The sequence below is a fragment of the Periophthalmus magnuspinnatus genome, chromosome 2 (genome assembly GCF_009829125.3).
Source record: "Periophthalmus magnuspinnatus isolate fPerMag1 chromosome 2, fPerMag1.2.pri, whole genome shotgun sequence".
In the NCBI taxonomy this organism is placed as follows: domain Eukaryota; kingdom Metazoa; phylum Chordata; class Actinopteri; order Gobiiformes; family Gobiidae; genus Periophthalmus; species Periophthalmus magnuspinnatus.
The window spans coordinates 1,844,941-1,864,443 of NC_047127.1; the positions used below are offsets into that span (position 1 = coordinate 1,844,941).

The window sequence follows — 19,503 nt, forward strand, 5'->3', positions numbered from 1 at the left end:
AACAACCATTTTGATGCTGTTTTTAATCAACTCAATGAACTAATAATGAAAACAGTGGCATAAATGTGGGTTATAAACAGTGCCAGGTACCAAAAATGGAAAGAATATGAACTAAAGCCGGTTTAAAACATATGATGTAAACTTTCTGAGTATTTCTGAGACCTGGGAACGAGAAGGTGCTTACGGAGCAGAAGCATCTAACAGATAAGAACCGGCCAAACGTCCACAGTGTTTTGTGAGGGAAGCGTCTCAGTGGAGTCGCTCACAGCTGAGGTTCGCCATGCAGTACCGGACGGTGGTTATGTATGTGGAAATTGGGTGTTTTGTGAGCTGTTTGTGCGGTTGGATACTGGTCAGCTCCACTCTCCCGACAGAGTACTGGAATTTCTCTGAAGTGGGAAGCATCGTCCTGACCACAGCCAACTACTACTCAAACCTGTGGAGGGACTGTGTGTCTGATACCACCGGGGTCTCGGACTGCAAGGATTACCCCTCCATGTTGGCTCTGCCTGGTAAGACTCTGTAAATATAGAAATATAACATTACGAGATTGAATTTCTGTTATAAACGTGTGTGTGTGTGTTTTTCTCAGCGTACTTACACGCACTCCGAGCCCTGGCCGTGTGCGCGGTCATTACAGGGTTCTTCGGGGGCGTTCTCACTCTCATTGGGATGAAATGCACTAAAATAGGAGGGTCAGAGGTCATTAACGCGAGAGTCACCTTTGCTGGAGCGCTCACCTACTTAGCATCAGGTAGAAATTATAATATTAACAAATAAATGTAACAGTTAAAGGTCTTAAATTACACAAAATTGATTCTGATGAGCGTTTAGCCGTGTTAAAATGTTGTTATCTCGTCACAAACAGACCTGGAGTTGTGTTTTGCGTCATTCACACATGTTTAACGCACAAACGCTGCATATTTAGGCGGAGTTCTTCTCTCAAAACACTCCGTTCCACCTTGTGATGTCATCGTGTGGTGATACAGGAAGTGCTCCACTGTGTTTTTCTAACTCCACACACCTTCATTTCTAGAATCATTTAGTTCAGTAGAGATTGGCAATTCCAGGGCTGAACTGATCCAAAGGTAAAAAGGAGCTGTTAACTTGAAAACTACCACTTCATGACATCACAAGGTGGAACAGAGCATGTTTAAAAGGTCCAATATGACACAAAACTTGACTCCTGTGAGCTTTAAGTCACGGTCTAATGCCGTTTCCTCCTCAAAAACAGACCTGGAGTTGTGTTTTGTTTCATTCACACATGTTAGAATCACACTTTATTATCAGTCTGTTATATTTCCAAAGCTCAGAACGCTCTGTTCCACCTTGTGATGTCATCAAGTGGTAGTTTTTTTTCCCCCCAAGTTAACAGCTCTTTACCTTTTGTTTAGTTGAGATAAGTGGCAATTCCAGAAGCTGAAATGATCCAAATGATTCTAAAAATGAAGGTGTGTGGAGTTTAAAAACACAGTGGAGCACTTCCTGTATCACCACATGATGACATCACAAGTTGGAACAGAGTGTTTTCAGATTGAGAGAAGAACTCAGCCTAAATATGCAGGTTTGTTTGTGTTAAACATGTGTGAATGAAACAAAAAACTGTTTGTCCAGGTCTGTTTGTGACGAGGAAACAACATTAGAACAGATCAGAACATAAAGTAATACGTCCCCTTTAATGATCGTTATAGTGAACATTGTGTTTTCCTGCAGGATTCTGTGGGATGATAACTTATTCCTGGTGGGCTCATAGAGTTATTAGCGAGTTTGTGGATCCAAATTTCAGGGCACAAAAGTAAGTGAATATTTAAGTATGTTTTACAGAAAATACGAAGCACAACTATAAAAAAAATATGTGTATAAACATCTAGATTTGAGCTCGGCGCTGCTGTTTTCGTGGGATGGGGCGGCTCCATTTTGCTCATCTGTGGAGGAGCAGTGCAAGGATACTTCTCTGCAAAAGAAGGCCTGCCATCAAAGTAAAACATAAAACTTCAACATCTGATACTAACACGATACAGATCCTGACCATTTGACATGATTCGCAGCTCCACAGACCGGCGCAGATACTACGGGATGAACACGACCAACCGCAGCAGACGCACGTACATGGCCCCGGCCTCCAGAGTCACCCTGGTCCCACCTCTGTTCTACGAAGGGAGAAAGAGCCGAGCCACGAGAGGAACCAGATCTGCAAAAACCATCGTGACATACAACAGGGATACTTTTGTCTGAGTTTTAGTTTGACACCAAAAAAGTGAATTGTACAAAAATATATAAACAAGCATAATGACTCTGAGGAACTCTTTGAAAATGTTTTATTGTTTTGTATAAATACTTTCTATACAAAAATTACAATTATTTTTTTGTTCAAATCTTATAAAATATGTTGTACAAAACACGTAATGTAATAATAAATGTGTGTTTACTAAAAAACAAGCGCATCTGATCAGTTCATAGGCAAATGCATTGGCACAAAGTATTTCTAAGTAAAAACAGTGCATTCTAGTCATAATAAAAGTCATAATATGTTACTGCGGGACTTGCTTATTTCATGAAGACATTTTGAACAGTTTAAATCCCTTTTTGTAATATCTAGTGTGCATTTGGCTTGTGTCGAGGTGTGTCCGGAGATGGCTGAGGTTTACAGGTTTACAGGTTTGCATATGGCCTACGTGATATTTTCTATTTAATTATTGCTAAAATCATCGTCACTGGCGTCGCTAATGGAGTAAATGGTGCTCTTCAAAGTGCTTCCTGTACTCGCTTCAGTCAAACCTTCAAAATAAAAGTCAAAGTTAGTATGTTACAATTCACAGTAAATCAGATGTTTGTATTATATTCATACATATTTGGGTACGTAGCATAGACTGTATATATAAATGGACAAAGCTAACATGTTCCAGACAGGAAGTGATTGTGTGCGCGCTTCCTGCTCCATCGACTCTGGCTCCAATTCACTTTCTATTGAAAAACTGTGTCCTCTCTCTTTACCTGTTGCTGTCGACTCATTTTGGTCTTAAATGTATTAAACCCTCTACATGATGCTGGGGTTCATGTTTTTTTTGTTATTTTGAGTTTATTTTTTAAGTTTATTTATTTGTATTTATTTTTTAGTTATTTTGAGCTTTTTTATTATTATTCTTTTAGTTATTTTGAGTTTCTTTTTAAGTTATTTTTATTATTATTTTTTTGTTATTTTGGAGGTATTTTTAAAATTTTCTTATTTTTTGTTATTTTGAGTTGGTTTTTTTTTTTGTTTTTTGAAAAACTGTCCCCTCTCTCTGTCTCTGCTCATTTTGGTCTTAAATGTTCGTATTAACCCTCTACATGATCCTGGGGTTTTTATTTCACTATTGTTTCTGTAAATCAAGATATGAACATTAATAACAGACAAATCAGGTCCTTCTTTCCCCGAGGTCGCTCCTGCATTAGCAACAGGTTTTGACTTCATTTGACTGGAGCTGAACGCTGTGGGTGCCGTCACGTTCACTTAGTCCACTTCTTTATACAGTCTATGTTCAGTAGACACTCTGAGGATTACTGACTGGACTTGGGTCCCTTCCCGGTGGACGTCCCCCACACACTGGTGCTGGCTGAGTCCAGGCTCTTCCTCAGAGCTGCAGAGCCATGGACGGGTTTGGACACTTTGTCTTCCACAGATGAGGACCATTCATTGCTCTCTTCTAGATCTGTGCACTGCCACAAACATTAACATTAATCATGATGAATATTCAGTATTTATATGAATACAATTTAAAGGGCCCATATTATGTTATTCTCTGATCTGTTCTAATGTAGTTTCATCATCACAGACAGACCTGGAGTTGTGTTTTATTTCATTCACACATTTTTAACACACAAACAAACCTGCAAATTTAGTCTGAGTTCTTCTCTCAAACTGAAAACACTCTGTTCCACCTTGTGATGTCATCATGTGGTGATACAGGAAGTGCTCCACTGTGTTTTTAAACTCCACACACCTTCACTAGAATCATTTGGATCATTTCAGTCCTACAATTGCGCATTTCTACTGAACTAAAGGTAAAAGGAGCTGTTAACTTGAAAACTACCACTTCATGACATCACAAGGTGGAACAGAGCATTTTGAGCTTTGGCCCACAGAAACATAGAAAAAGTGTCAGCATCACCTCCAGTCTCTCTCTCTAAAACCTTCAAATCAGGCCAGAAATCTCAGAAGAATAATGGACTCAGACTTGAACTTTAACAGCCACATCAAATCAATCACATCTGCAGCTTTTTACCACCTAAAGAACATGTCAAAAATCCATGGCGTAGGTCCAAAGTACATCTCCGACATGTTAGTGCCACATGAACCATCTCACACACTGAGGACTTCAGGGACCGGCCTCCTGCTGGTGCCAGAGTCAGGACTAAACATGGGGAATCGGCGTTTCAGTTTTATGCAGCTAAATTCTGGAACATTCTTCCTGAAGATGTGAGACAGACCTCGACTTTGACAATGTTTAAATCCAGACTCAAACGGTTCTGTTTATCTGCTGTGATGAAAGATTTTTATTCTGCCTCTTCTCTTTTAATGCTAATTTTATGATGATTATTTGTGATTATTTATGTTTTGATTTGTGTGATTTTAATATCCTTCTTATTCTGTAAAGCACTTTGAATTACCTTGTGTACGAATTGTGCTGTACAAATAAACTTGCCTTGTCTTGAGCTTTGCAGACGTAACAGACTAATAATAAAGTGAAACGTGTGAATGAAACAAAAAACTCCAGGTCTGTTTTTGAGGAGGGAGCTGCATTAGAACAATTTTGCATAATATAGGACCTTTAAACATTACATTTAATAATTTACTTAAAGATCAAATCCTTACTGAGAGTTCTTGGACTTCGTCTTTCCTCTCAGGCAAAATGCTAACGCCCCCTGCTGGTTTCTTGCCCAATCTATCTGTAAACTGTTTTTCAATTTTTTTGCCCATTTCACTGATTTTGTTTTCTGAAAAAGCAAAAATAAAGATTAAATCATATATTTCTTATTAATTCCTTTTGAAAATAACAGTTTGCTTTACCTTTCCCAAAGCTCTTCCTCTCCACGTTCCCATTCTGGTCTTTGAAGCTCTGTTTAGGATCGATCTCTTGGAGCTCGCTGACGTCGGACCACGTCTCCTCGTCGTCACTGTCCATCTTCATCTTCGTCAGCGTTGTTTTGGTCACTTCTGTGGTCTTCCCTCTGGACGGCAGGCTGCTGACCGAGGTGACCGAGGCCTGCTTGGTCAGAACCGGAGTGGTTCTGCTCTGGACCAGACTGGGTTTATTCCTCTGGTCCAACTGACGCTCTTCCTCGGCGTCTGTGTCTTCTTCTTCAGAGTCCTCGTCTGAGCTGAAAGGAGGGGTCCTTGAGAGTTACACAAACATGGTTCAAAATAAGGAGCCAGTGTATGAAACCCTGTCAGAAATGTTCTATTTACATCACTTTTTCCTGAGGTAGTACAAATCCACAGTGTTATATATGTAATTAAAAATCAAAACCTGTTGACCAAACTATGATTTATTTTATGTCAAGGGTCTTTACATGGAAGGGTATCTCCTCGGGGGTTTGTCTTTGGGTGTGGAGGTTTTTGGTGATGGTATAGACTTGGATCTCGGGATGGGCTGGGGGGTTTTGGAGACCCTCTCTGAAGATACCGACGTCACAGTTGCTGCTTTGGACGGCAGGCTGTTGGACCGAGGGTAAATCTGCAACACTACGACAACACAAGCTCATTACATCTGGCCCACGCTCGAAGTCACGAAAACGTAAGTGATTTTTAATACCTTGCAGCGGCTGTTTGTTTCTGTGGTCCTGGCTCTTCTTTGGACGTCCCAGCTTGTTGTCCAGATTATCGCTAACTTCCTGGCGATAAGACCAGTAATCGGGCAGGTCTTTGGATGTCCTCTGCCGCTCCGCCTGCACCTTGACAAGTATAGACTCCATCTCTTTGGTCTTGAGTCCAGTTCGATTCTGAGAGAAACAGATGAAACATTAAAGCTAAAACACAAACAAAAAACATCAAAAATAAAAAAACTAAAATATTATGAAAGCCAAAGGTCACGTTTCAAACAAAAGTATTACGCTTGTATCTGTAATGCCTCCTGTTCTCCAGCAGATGGCACCACACGCATTTGGTTTATTAAAGTCTATTTTTGTACATTTGTGGCTGTATTGACCACATTTGGCTGGCGAATCTGTGCCTGTATATATGTGTGAGTGTGTAGTGTAAGTATATTTATGTGTGCGTGTGTTTGTATATATGAACACATGTCCTCACAGCTTTGACTCCGTAGCTCTGGAGCTTCCTCATGACCGACGTCTCCAGCTCAGGCCTCATCTCTCTCCTGAGGTCGGGGTTTCTTCTCAGAGCGTTGATGGTCGTCCTCTGCTTCTTCTCTGGTGCTGGCTCTGGTCTTTTCTCCACTGGCTTTGCTTCAGAAACACTGCTGGACTCTGGACAGTAACAGAGCGGCGTCAGTGTGTTTACAGTGTGATAGTGAAATATAAAGCAGCAGGATCCATGAGCTGCGTGCCAAGACAAATGAAGAGACTTAAGGTTCTGTGTGGAAGCCAGATGAGAACGGCTCCATGCAAGATGTCACTCTACAGACACTGCACACTTCACTATGATCCGAGTGCAGTGAGGCATGTTAATGAAGGTGATTTAAGACGTTTTAAGACCAAACTGATGAAATGACCTTTAAGGACAGATGCAGTCATGCAGAGGACATGCGCTCGGGCATCTCTGTTACCTCTGTCCTCTTCTGACAGCTCCTGTATAGGATCCAGCATTAGAGCAGGGGGGGGCTCGTCTTTGTGGACAGCACAGGTCAGAGGTCATTATATTTGTCAGACGGATGAAGCGAGACCGTGAGCGAGCTAGACCTAATGTGATTATCATTCATAAACATAATGATGTGAATGTGGATTTTTAGGAAGGAAAACACGCTCTGTCCTTGTAACAAACATTAACTGTGACTGTATGTGAGTGTGTATGTGTGTGTATATGTGTGTGTATATGTGTGTGTGTGTATATATGTGACTTACCAAGAACAACTCTCTTTTGTTTCAGCTCTGGTGCTGCAGACATCTGAAGAACTGAAAAAATAAGATGTTTTGTATTTATTTTATTTGCATTTATTTGAAAGTAAACACAAACTAAACAAAAATAAACTTGTATATATTTGTACCTTGTGTTTCTACCACTCTGGCTGGTGGGCTGGATGCCATCTTCTTAATCTGTAAAAAAACAAAGCACACACTCACTGAGATGACATCACCTCTGTCACATGTACAGTATGAGCTTTTTACACAGTGAACGCCGCTAATAAAGGAAATCCTGAACAAGGCCTGACCCTGCGCTGTGTTTCCTGACGCCATTAACGGCTGTGATAGTGTAAGTGCACACGGCCCATACGAGGCACAGCACTATGTCCACACGAGCCACAGCACAGGGGACACAGCACTAGGTCCACACGAGCCACAGCACAGGGGACACAGCACTAGGTCCACACGAGCCACAGCACAGGGGGACAAATAAACACAAGGTCCACATGAGCCACAGCACAGGGGACACAGCACAGGGGACACAGCACTAGGTCCACATGAGCCACAGCACAGGGGACACAGCACTATGTCCACACGAGCCACAGCACAGGGGACACAGCACTAGGTCCACACGAGCCACAGCACAGGGGACACAGCACTAGGTCCACACGAGCCACAGCACAGGGGGACAAATAAAAACAAGGTCCACATGAGCCACAGCACAGGGGACACAGCACAGGGGACACAGCACTAGGTCCACATGAGCCACAGCACAGGGGACACAGCACTATGTCCACACGAGCCACAGCACAGGGGGACAAATAAAAACAAGGTCCACATGAGCCACAGCACAGGGGGACAAATAAAAACAAGGTCCACACGAGCCACAGCACAGGGGACACAGCACTAGGTCCACACGAGCCATAGCACAGGGGACACAGCACAGGGGACACAGCACAGGGGACACAGCACAGGGGACACAGCACAGGGGACACAGCACTAGGTCCACACGAGCCACAGCACAGGGGGACAAATAAAAACAAGGTCCACATGAGCCACAGCACAGGGGACACAGCACTAGGTCCACATGAGCCACAGCACAGGGGACACAGCACTAGGTCCACACGAGCCACAGCACAGGGGACACAGCACAGGGGACACAGCACTAGGTCCACACAAGCCACAGCACAGGGGTACAAATAAAAACAAGGTCCACATGAGCCACAGCACAGGGGACACAGCACTAGGTCCACACGAGCCACAGCACAGGGGACACAGCACTAGGTCCACACGAGCCACAGCACAGGGGTACAAATAAAAACAAGGTCCACATGAGCCACAGCACAGGGGGACCAAAAAAAACCAAGGTCCACACGAGCCACACGACCCAACGCACAGGGGACTGCAGAGCTGTGTATGAGTTTGTATAATCCCACTGCTTTTACTGACATTTGAACAGTTTTAAAGCCCTTCTGGTGTTGCAGATTAGCCCAGGCTGTAAACACTGACACCTGCATTAGATTACTCAACTGTTTATCTATGTTTGTTATATTTGACCCTATTCCAATACACAATAAAAAACCCTCACCTGCTCCTTCTGGCTCTTGATGATGTGTTCTTTCTCCTGGAGCTTTCGGCCCAGGTCCTGCCTGAGCCTCTGACTGTGTTCTTGTTGCTCTGACACCGTGATCTGCATTCTGTTTAACTCGTTCAGTAACTGACCCATAGAGAGAGACAGATTATGATGTTGTTACGCATCTCAGAAGAAAAGAAATAAAACTCAAAAAAAGTAAAAACTTACCTGGTTTTTCTCTGATTCGTGCTGATCTTTCATATTCTGCAATCTAGACTCGAACTTTTTGTCCTAAAACACAAGATTTTTAACGGTATAAGAGTATTTAATCTTTATTTTAATTTGTGTACATTTTGTGCATTTAGCATAAGCCACAGTCACCTGCTTCTTGAGCTGCTGTTCAAGTTTATGTATGGCATGTTTCTGCATTTCATTATAGTTGTCCAAGTCTTTTTCTGGCTCCATTTGAACGGGGCTGGACTTCCCTGGTCTGGTGGACTGCTGCTGATTCACGTCCTTCATTAGAAAAATTAATAACTTATGACATTGGCATTACACATAGACATAAAAGTCAGATCAAACTCTGCGTACGTTAAGGGCTTGGATGTTACGAGTATATAGAAATTCCATCTCTCGTCGAATCCCGTCTCTACAGCCCTCGATCTTTTGGTCCATGCGAGCCATCTCCTCCGCCTTGAACCGATCCAGCTCTCTGATGAGGTCTCTATGTAAAGACTCCTGCTCTTTCTCCTGGAACACAAAGTCAAGTCAAATTTATTTATTAAGCACATTTAAAAACACCCACAGCTGCTAAAAGTGCTGCAGAAAGACCATATAAATAGCAATATAATAAAACAAAACATGTAATTACACAATAAAACAATACAATACAAGTGTCCTGCTCAGCTCGTGTTCAAAGCCAGTGCAAACAAATGAGTTTTCAACAAAGATTTAAACATATTTAAAGACTGGGCTGCTCTAATACACAGAGGTAGACTGTTCAGGAGCCTGGGACCAGCTACAGCAAAAGCCCGGTTCCCTCAAGTTTTAAGTTCTAAGTTCTAAGGAGACATTTAAAAACCAAACTCCAAAATCAAGTAACGATTGAACTAATGAGATTCACCTTTAAATAATTGGGTTTAAATACGGGAGCTGGAATTAACTTGTACCTGTGCTATTTTGTTTTGTAGGGCCGTCTGCTGCTGAACAATCTGCTCCTTTAAAGCTGTGATCTCTGATTTGAGGCTGTCCATCTCGGACTTCCTTTCAGTGTCTGACAAAGAAACACAAGTATAATTATCACAATAACAGTATAACAGACAGACGGGACTTTAACAGGAAGCATTTATGTCACTCACTGGCATCATACTCCTCTGGGTGACGTCTCTGCATATGATTTTGCAGAAAAGTTGCATTTAGGAATGATTTTTCACAATGTAGACACTAGAAAAAAAAAAAAAACAAGAAAAATAAGTGCATTAATATTATGCTGTTAAAAACACAAAAGGCCGAGTGAAGTCTCCACAAACATGAAATCAATAAATATCTATTTTACAGAAGAAAGGAAATCTAACTCTGTGTCTGGGGTTATTGAAGGTGTCAGGTCTAAACTGCGGACCGCACAAGTGATGCTGCTCTGCTCCCTGAGGCCGGAGATGAGACACACACACACACACACCCCCACACACATACACACACACACACACTCTCTGTAAATACATACACACTCTCTATAAATACACACACTCTCTCTCTCTCACACACAAACACACACACACTCTCTATAAATACAGACACACACTCACATGCTCTCCATAAATACACGCACTCTCCACAAACACACACACTCACACACTCTTCATAAACATACACACACACTCTCACATGCACACTCTACATATACACACGCATACACACACTCTCTCCTGACATAAACACACTCTGACATAAACACACACACTCATACGCTACATTTAACTCCACAGCTCACGACACGGTGACTTCATTCATTGTTAATCGCGCTGACACTGAGACCTCGTGGCACCATATGGAGAGGATTTAAGTATAAACAACTGCTTCAAATTGAGGAACCTGACTCTAACATAAATGACACACACCGCGAGCTCTTGGAGGTGAAAGTAGAGCCAACATATTTACAGAGGGCAAACGCTGCAGGTCTGAAGAGGACACATGGCTTCTCTATCAATTATTGAGCCACTTGTGTTAGTGGAGCTGCTAGCACACACCTAGCAACCACATGCAGTCAAGACACACTGCATAAGTTGCCCTGGTAACTGCTTGGCGAGGTTAAATGTCACTGTGTACATCGAGATAACAGCAGGGATTGTTATATCATAATGAAGCTGGTGAATTTAAACCTAAACTACGATAACACATAAAAGCCTTAAAGGTGTTTGTAAGTGGATTTTACAAATATCTGTAACCTAATGATGCCACCTGCTCTGCCCTTTTAATCCTTTACCTCAAGTTCATCTTATTAAAGCCAAGCCAACAACAAAACAAGAACGTGTCTCATAAATGTTACATATGTAAACTTAAATAAACACCCATGATTCTAACACATAATAACACTGTATTTGTTCAGACTTAAGCCCTGTGGAAACGAGGCTGTGCTTTGGAATATCTTTGTGACATTTTGGTCCCACGCAGCACAAAGGAAGCTGTGAATAGATCAATAGAACAACGACAGAGTCGTGGGGGGGAGGAGCTACACAAAATGTAAATGAGTTCAGGTTGTGAGTGTATTAAACAGATACCTCTTATGCAATGACCTTAATGTTATCTGTCCTCTTTTAAGAACCCTCGTTTAATTATGTCCAAAGCATGTTTTTCCCCTAATTGTATTTAGGATTTAGGTATTGCACAAAACCCAGACATCAAATCTGCCACGATCAAGTGTCTTTAGATGTTAAGAGGAGTCATCTGGTAATTCTTAAGTGATAGTTGTTCATGTCAGTGTGATGTTTGTGAATGTCATTGTGATGTTTTGTTGCCTGTTAATGTTCATGTAGTGTTTGTTAGCTGTTGCCCATTTAGGAGTTTATTTATAAATTTGTGTAAGAAAAAAACCAAAAAAAAGAATCCTTTAAACTTTGGTATATAGTTTAAAAATAAAAAAAATTTACAAGGACAAAATAAAGATGGATTATGGACGATGTGACTAAGGAAAATATTGAAGTGAATGAAATGTAAACCACAAGAGGCTGTGGTAAACGTGCACGTGGCTCATTGGGGACTTGATTGGTTTGGGGAATGATTATGAAAGAAATGTTTACTTTGATGATCTGTGAAAGGAGCAGGGTTTATAAAATGTTTCTTCTTCCTGTTCCTTTTTATTCAGGCTAATAAAGTCAAGCCACATAACAGTTGTATTTATGGTAATTGTCTGATTGTTTTGTTTTTGACTCTTTCAACTGATGGCAATAAAATGAAATGGCATGAACAATAAATAAAAAATAATAAAATAAATACAACAATAAAAAAATACCTTATGGCTGTTGATGATGCTTGGCGCGAGAATCCTCTGCTGCGTACGAATAACCTTCCTCCTCTGTTTCAGTTCTTCGTTCAGCGTCTTTATCTGCTCGTCCTTCTCCTTTAGCTGAGCCTGCAGCTGTACCCGGTCCTTACCAGCGGCCTCTAGCCTCTCCTCCATCATGTGCATTTCCGCTGTCAATAACTCCTGACAGTGCAGCAGGTACTCAACAGTGAGCTGAGCCAGCCGCAGAAGCTTGACGAGAGCGGGGTCTACGGGACTCTGACACCGGGGACAGCGCTCGCCGTCCAGGCTGCAGTACGTTACCGTGGTGATATACTCCTGAAGAACCCCCACATCCATCTGACTGACCACCGCGTCGATGTCCACGGCGTTCATTCGCCTCCAGTCCACGCTCTCTCGCCGGGGCTGGAACCTGAAGAGCGGAGCCGTGGAGATGCCACTGGAAGGAGTCATACCTGGAGCACAATGACCATTTATAGACGACTGGCTGAAGGGAGAGTTAAGAAGAGAAGGAATCCCGGCGGAGGAGTGGGCCCCTTGGTTGTCACGGTTGTATGGGTAATAAAAGCCACCTTGAAATGGCTGAAACGAAAAAGCAAACCGCTAATTACACATCCAAGCTGGAGGATTAGTGAGCAAAAACACAAAAGAACACAGCCAGATTCCACCACTGCAGCCTCTATCTCCCTAACCCACCGGTGTCCACACACAGCAGCGCTTTCCTTACCATCTTCAGCTGATGTTTCACGCCTGTACACACTCCAGGACACACAGAGCAGCCTCGTCTCTGTCCGGCCCCGCCCCCTGCCGCTCACAACGCCGCCGTTACCATGGAGACACACGGCGTCCCTGGGGAGACGACGTTACCAAAACATGAGGGAACATTAGGACACGTTTAACACACTGTGGCTGAAATACAGAGTCCAACAGGGATTTGGGAAACCTTTAAGACAGTGATTAAAACAAACAAACACAAGAAAACTACAGAAACACCGCGCTGTTAGCTACAACAAAGGTTTAACTTGAGACGTTCTTTAGTCAAACGTGAAAAAAACATGTCCAGACCTGTTTTAACCCTCTTAAATTAAAAGTAAGCACATTTTTACATCTAACAAACATAATCCACAGTTAGCATCCTCGGTTTTTTGTCTTTTATTTCCATTTAACGCGTTTTAACTGACACAGCAGCAGCAGCTAGCTAACGGACATCTGCACAGTGTTACCTCTAAACATAAGAATCTTTAAAAAAAAACTACACTAACCACGAATTTACATTAAAAATCATATATGTTTCACTTTAAATGTATTATATAGGTTTGGAAGTTGCTATAAAACCTACCTGAAATGTTGTGTTTATAGTTTTAAAAAGTTTTTTCTTAAAACACAACCCCGGGCGGTTTGAGGGTGACGTCGCAGGTCTCCACATTCCTAAATACGTGCTCAAAAGAACCCCGTGCGTCAAGGGCACGTAACCGGTACGTACACATCCGGTTAATGACTTCAAAATAAAATGGCTCCGAGAAAATAACGGTTGTATTTTAAAAAACTTTACAAATCCAACTATTTTACATCATGTGAGTTCATTTTTAAGTTATATAGATCATGTAAAATGCTAATTATTGGTAGGAAATACTCGTTTAAAATGTAAAATCTCTTACGGCTTTTATTTTCTGATAGAACCGTTTCTACTTCCGGTGTTGTTGTAGGGCGCTCGTGTCTTTTGCAGGATAAAGGGGGAAGGGATCAGATTGTGGGGCTTTGAAAAGGGGGTGTCCCAAACAACGGGTAGGCAGTTCTTCACACTTAAACCGCGTAAAGAAGAGGCGATCTCACTCATGCAAAATACAAATAACATGGAGTTTGTTGGAGAATTAGAACTGAATTAGAGTAGCATGCCTTTTCATAATCTTTCAGACTAATCTTTTTTTTTTTTTTTTAAATAACCAACATGCATAAAACGTCATACAATGTTATGTATTCATTCAGGCTATATTTACACATTAATTAGCCCCAGGGAGTGAGAAAATGTGCTGTGATTTGGGATAACTGTTGTGTTGATGCTGTTTTTGTCCAGCAGGTGGCAGCAGAGCTTGTGCCTCCGTGCAGCTGTTCCATCACTCCCCTCCCTCTCCTCTCCTCTCCTCCTTAGGATCTATAAAAAACACCCAGGCCTTTCTGTATGTCCGGGAAAACGCTGCTTACCTCTGATGTGATGGAGAGGAGCTGCAGGAGGCGGCAGAGTCTCTTTTTAAATGGATGCACAGCTCAGCGGGGGGGAGGATGTGCACCACTTGTACTTACACACACCTACAAACATATACAGAATTTGTACTCGAGGTTTAAATCAATACATATAACAATAAATGTCATTGTACCGGTTTCATTTGAGTTCTTGAAGAGCTCATATTACACCATTTTCTGTGTTCTAATGTTGTTTCCTCATCACAAACAGACCTGGAGTTGTGTTTTTTTGTTTCATTCACACATGTTTAACACACAAACCCTGCAGATTTAGGCTGAGGTCTTCTCTGTTCCACCCTGTGATGTCATCATGTGGTAATACAGGAAGTGCTCCGTTGTGTTTTTAACCTCCACACACCTTCACTTGAATCATTTGGATCATTTTAGCCCTGGAATTGCCCATTTCTACTGAACTAAAGGTAAAATGTAACCGTTAAAACTACCACTTCATGACATCACAAGGTGGAACAGGGCATTTTGAGCTTTGGAGATGTTACAGACTAATACAGGATTATGCAAATGTGTGAATGAAACAAAACACAACTCCAGGTCTGTTTTAGAAGAGGTAACAACATGATTTAACACTCACAAAAGTCAGTTTTACGTGATATAAAACCTTTAAACAGCATTAAATAAAAGCAGTGATTATTCTTGAGGTCGTTAAAGAGTTGGCGATGCACTAAATTAAAACCAAGGAGGAAAAGAATCCATTTTAACACCACAAATGCTGTCAAGACAACAGGCAGCATGGGCACGTCCCAGCACGTTGAACCCTGAGGCGAAGTCCCAGTGCTGGAAGAGGCTGACTCTCTGCCATTTTCCCCGGTCAGTCCCCAGGCGCTGGAGCCGACGCTTGATAAATAGAGATTTTAATTCCTGTGGACAGGGCCTGTGACTGTCAGTGTAGCCCGAGGCCGACGGGGGAGAATCTTCTCTCAGGCTGTGTCCGGTAAAGACACCCTGCTCCTATCAGCAGCATCTCAATGAGGGGGACAAGTTCAGGTGTAGGACAGTGCGTTTAGGTTTAGAGAGAGTAGGACGGTCAAAAGGATCGAAATCAGAAACTAAAACTAGTATCGAAACTAGAGACTCGTTTGGGCAAGTATCAATGTTAAAAAGTCACAGGACGGAAATGAACGTGAATCTAAAATGATCCTGAATCTGTTTATACTGATGTGTCTCTGTTTCACAAATATAAGACACAGACGAGTTTACACCACGAACCAATATGAACCTACTGGACCCTGAGCGCTGTTCTGTCTCGTTTCTCTTTCCTCTCTTTTCTCTCCCTGCATTCCTTTACATTCTTTCTTTCCTCCCCCTCTCGTCATCTTCTCTCTATTCCTCCTCTTTCCTCTCTCTTTATCCCTATTCTTTTACCTCCTTCCTCTCCCACTATCTCTCCCCTTTTTGCCTCTCCTCCTCCCTCCCTCTCTCTCATTTCCTCTCTCCTCCTACTCTTCTCTCTTCTTTCTACTCGCTCCCTCCCTCTTTCTCCTTCCTCCTCCTCTCTCCTCTTTCTCTCAGTCTCGCTCTCCTCCTTTTCTTTCTCCCTCTCTCCTCCTCTCTCTCCCCTCCTCTCTCTCTCTCCTCCTCTCTCTCCCCCCTTCTCTCTCTCTCTCCTCCTCTTTCTCTCTCCCTTCCTTCTCTTTCATCTCACTCTCACTCTCCCCCTTCTCTCTCTTTCTCCCCATCCTTTTACGTCCTTCCTCTCCCACTAATCCTCCCCTTTCTGAATCTCCTCCTCCCTCCCTCATCTCCTCTCCTTCTCTCTCTTCTCTTTCCTCCTTTTCTCTCTTCTCTTTCTTCTCGCTCTCCCCCAGTCTCTCCTTTCTCCTCCTTCTCTCAGTCTCTCATTCTCCTCCTTCTCTTCCTCTCATCCTCTCCTCTCCTTCTCTCTCTATTCCTTTTCTCTCTCTGCACCTATCTCCTCTCTTTCTCCTCGCTCTCCCGTCTCTCTCTTTTCTCCTCCTTCTCTCAGTCTCTCATTCTCCTCCTTCTATTCCTCCCACTCTCTCTTCTCTCCTCCTGTCTCTTCTCTTCCTCCTCGCTCTCCTTTCTCCTCCTTCTCTGTCTCTCATTCTCCTTCTCTTCCTCCCGCTCTCTCCTATTCTTTTCTCTTTCTATTCCTTTTCTCTCTCTCCTCCTGTCTCTTCTCTTTCTCCTCGCTCTCCCCCTGTCTCTCCTTTCTCCTCCTTCTCTCAGTCTCTCATTCTCCTCCCTCTCTTTCTCCCGCTCTCTCCTCTTTTCTCTTTCTATTCCTTTTCTCTCTCTCCTCCTGTCTCTTCTCTTTCTCCTTGCTCTTTCTCTCTCCTCCTGTCTCTTCTCTTTCTTCTTGCTCTCTCCCCCCTCCCTCTCCCTCTCTCTCTCATCCTTCCTCCTCTTGCTCTCCCTCTCCTCCTTTTCTCTCTCCCCTCCTGTCTCTTCTTTCTCTCTCTCTCTCATCTCCTCTTTTCCTCCTCTTGCTCTCCCTCTCCCTTCTTCCTCTCCTCTTCCTCTTCTTTTACTTTTGAAGCTGCACATATAAGACGCCTGTGAACAGAACATAAAATACAACATTTAACGTGGAACAGCACATTCTCCAGACTAAAGGAACAGTTTTTATCATCGGGTTCAGCTAAAACTCTCCTCAAATAAATGTCCAGAGCAGCAGCAGCAGAACCATCAGCCCCCTCAGCCTCTCCACTCTCAATAAACCCATTAAATCCTCTTTCCTTTCACTGCAGAACCGTCGACATCACGACTGGACGAAATGCCACAGTTTCCCCGACGCAATGAACCGCTCACACATTCACACACCGGTGCACAGAGACACTGGGCGAGGCGGGTTAAGTGTCTTGCCCAACGACACAACAACAGCGTTCATGTGTGGGAGCTGGAATCGCACCGTCAACCTGCGAATCGACGGATCTGACCGCTCAACCAGTGACGTTTCTGCTGGAGCGACAGTAGCTCAGACGGTAGAGCGTTTATCCACTGATCCACAGGAGTTGGCGGTTCAATTCCAACTCCCGCACGTGAACGCTGTTATTGTGTCCTTGGGCAAGACACATAACTCTGTACACTGGTGTATGAATGAGCGTGTGAGCTGTTTCTTGATGCAAAACGCTTTGAGAGACTTAAAGGTGAAAAAGCGCAGGATAAGAATGTAACGACCGTATTTTCCGGAGTTGGAAAAAAGTTTTAAAAAATGCACAATAGCGAAGGAAAAACGCGGTTGTCGGGTTGTCAGTGCGACCGTAACGAAGATGTGAAATTCTATACTCTGATACTCGACTTATATGTGGAATATAAGTCGCATCTGAGTATAAGTCGCACCTCTGGACAAACTATGAAAAGAAAAAAAAGTGCGACTTATACTCAGGAAAAGACAGTATTTACTATATCGAGAGCGGGATTTGAACCAGCAACACTCTACAAAACTGAGCTACCGGGTTTTCCTTGTTGATTACGTTGAACTTTACCGTGAAATATCCAAAAGGTAAACCCACAAACGTCCAACCTAGACCAAAAATCTGCATTTGAACCGCGCTAATTTCTCTGCCAAGTTCAGTTTCTAAATCCGCCGCACACTCGTTTGCCGGAGTTTCCTCCCTCTGCCGGCGCTCCTCCTGTTCCCACACTGTAAGCCCCGCAGGCCCGAGTTAAGAACGTTTTTTTTTGTGTTACTAAGTGGGAACGACGCGCGCTACAGCAAAGTGCAACGTTGCATTACTCACGAGGCAAAAGGAGCCGGTTCTTGTGTGGAAAAAGCGGACCGGACCTCTTGAGATGACTAAGCACGGCCCTACACTCAATTTACTGCTTGATTTATGAGTTCATTTCCTGCTCCAACTTCTCAGCGGGGGTGAGGTGGTATATCTTCCGCAGTATAGGTAGCGCCGGCTTCGCTTCCCTATCCCCCCTGAGACCCGCTCGCGCCACTCCGGGCCCGAGCGAGACTATAAATAATGCCCACCGCAGGAACAACAGAGTAAAAGCAGATGCCTAAACCATCTTTATTCATGAGGGAGAGCTTATGATCACCATGATAGGACCGCGCGGTGGAAAACGTGAAGGTAAAGCGCTCCAGATCTTCCGGCGAATGTAACGTACAGGTCCGATATCGCACAAAACGGACTCTCGGGAGCGTCGAGTCGTGTTCTAACGCCGTTTCCTCGTCAAAAACAGACCTGGGATTTGGGTTTTGTTTCATTTACGTGTTTGATTATTAGTCTGTAGCATCTCCAAAGCTCAAAACGCTTCGTTCCAACCACAGACTGTGTAAAGCTAATCGAGGCTAGCAGTTATAGCGGCTAATTTGGAGCTGTTTCATATTTGGAATTCTGACAGTATCATAGCAACCAAAGAGCCAATCTGGAGAGTTAGTTTAGCGCGCACTGTGGTCATCACATCCATCCAAGTTAAATGTTTTATTAAAAGAATCAAATTACTACATTTACATTTCTGTTATAAGACTTTTAATTAAGTGCTTTATCCACTTATACAATGACAATGACAAAAGTCTTGCTCCTGACCTGTGTAGTATGTTAATGCTGTTGGAAGTATAAATATTTTATTTTAACTATGGAAAAACATGAGCTTCAACCAAACCAAGACAACTGTAAACTCCAATGTTGAAAACACACGTCACATTTTTATGATAAAGCTCTGACTTGTGTTATGAGTATAAGTATAAGTATATATGAGTATAAGTCGTTGTGTGAAGCTTTTTCTGTGACTGAGTGAGTTTGTCCTACTGTGTCTGGGACAGTCCGGTGACTCTTTTTCAGTTTATGACACGATCATTTGATTTTTACAACAATAAACTAGTGACAGTCAATGACCAACTCACACTGAGAGGAATCTGTGTCTGCAGCTGCTCTACTACTGTACATTTATATATCAAAACACAATATATAATGTGTATTTGTATATAAAATACAGTCAAAACAAGTGGTATGGGCCAAAATAAATATATATTTACAAACCACACACTGCAAACACTGAACAAACACACACTTCAAAATGTAAACAAACACACACTGGAAACTAAAAATACACTGTACATGATTGTACAGTGAGACAATCATTCTGTTGGTGTAGACTGATGGTCTACAGTCCAACAGCC

The 19,503-nt window shown here is 42.8% G+C and overlaps 2 protein-coding genes across 4 annotated transcripts; one reads left to right on the forward strand and one right to left on the reverse strand.

The window, feature by feature from the left end:
* Window positions 1-273: 273 nt before the first annotated feature.
* Window positions 274-2,426, forward strand: LOC117382855 (claudin-10). The gene is made up of 5 exons (XM_033980097.2): window positions 274-512; window positions 593-754; window positions 1,714-1,795; window positions 1,872-1,979; window positions 2,049-2,426. The coding sequence occupies exons 1-5, from the start codon at window positions 281-283 to the stop codon at window positions 2,233-2,235; spliced, it is 771 nt and encodes a 256-aa protein (XP_033835988.1). The 5' UTR covers window positions 274-280; the 3' UTR covers window positions 2,236-2,426.
* dzip1 (DAZ interacting zinc finger protein 1) lies at window positions 2,302-13,585 on the reverse strand. Of its 3 annotated transcripts, XM_055227346.1 has the most exons (19): window positions 13,492-13,579; window positions 12,880-13,001; window positions 12,141-12,734; window positions 9,991-10,075; window positions 9,802-9,905; window positions 9,224-9,382; window positions 9,014-9,148; window positions 8,861-8,923; window positions 8,648-8,776; window positions 7,203-7,251; window positions 7,060-7,110; window positions 6,765-6,824; window positions 6,290-6,465; window positions 5,796-5,982; window positions 5,554-5,725; window positions 5,051-5,376; window positions 4,856-4,977; window positions 3,549-3,699; window positions 2,303-2,778 (listed from the first exon to the last, which is right to left on the reverse strand). In XM_055227346.1, the coding sequence occupies exons 2-19, from the start codon at window positions 12,880-12,882 to the stop codon at window positions 2,690-2,692; spliced, it is 2,655 nt and encodes an 884-aa protein (XP_055083321.1). In that variant the 5' UTR covers window positions 12,883-13,001; window positions 13,492-13,579; the 3' UTR covers window positions 2,303-2,689. The 3 variants fall into 3 exon arrangements, with proteins under 3 accessions (XP_055083328.1, XP_055083321.1, XP_055083325.1); XM_055227353.1 differs by lacking the exon at window positions 6,765-6,824 and having other exon boundaries at window positions 2,302-2,778; window positions 5,051-5,361; window positions 13,492-13,585; XM_055227350.1 differs by lacking the exon at window positions 6,765-6,824 and having other exon boundaries at window positions 2,544-2,778.
* Between the last annotated feature and the right edge of the window lie 5,918 nt (window positions 13,586-19,503).

What these genes read in the sequence shown, in the direction of transcription:
- LOC117382855 (XM_033980097.2), top strand. Translation starts at nt 281, where the DNA reads ATGCAGTACCGGACGGTGGTTATGTATGTGGAAATTGGGTGTTTTGTG. An exon ending in CCAAATTTCAGGGCACAAAA is followed by an intron (nt 1,796 to 1,871) that starts GTAAGTGAATAT and finishes ATAAACATCTAG; the next exon opens with ATTTGAGCTCGGCGCTGCTG. An exon ending in AAAGAAGGCCTGCCATCAAA is followed by an intron (nt 1,980 to 2,048) that starts GTAAAACATAAA and finishes CATGATTCGCAG; the next exon opens with CTCCACAGACCGGCGCAGAT.
- dzip1 (XM_055227346.1), bottom strand. An exon ending in TCAAGAGCCAGAAGGAGCAG is followed by an intron (nt 7,252 to 8,647) that starts GTGAGGGTTTTT and finishes GTTTTTTTACAG; the next exon opens with ATTAAGAAGATGGCATCCAG. An exon ending in GCTGTCAGAAGAGGACAGAG is followed by an intron (nt 6,466 to 6,764) that starts GTAACAGAGATG and finishes GTTACTGTCCAG; the next exon opens with AGTCCAGCAGTGTTTCTGAA.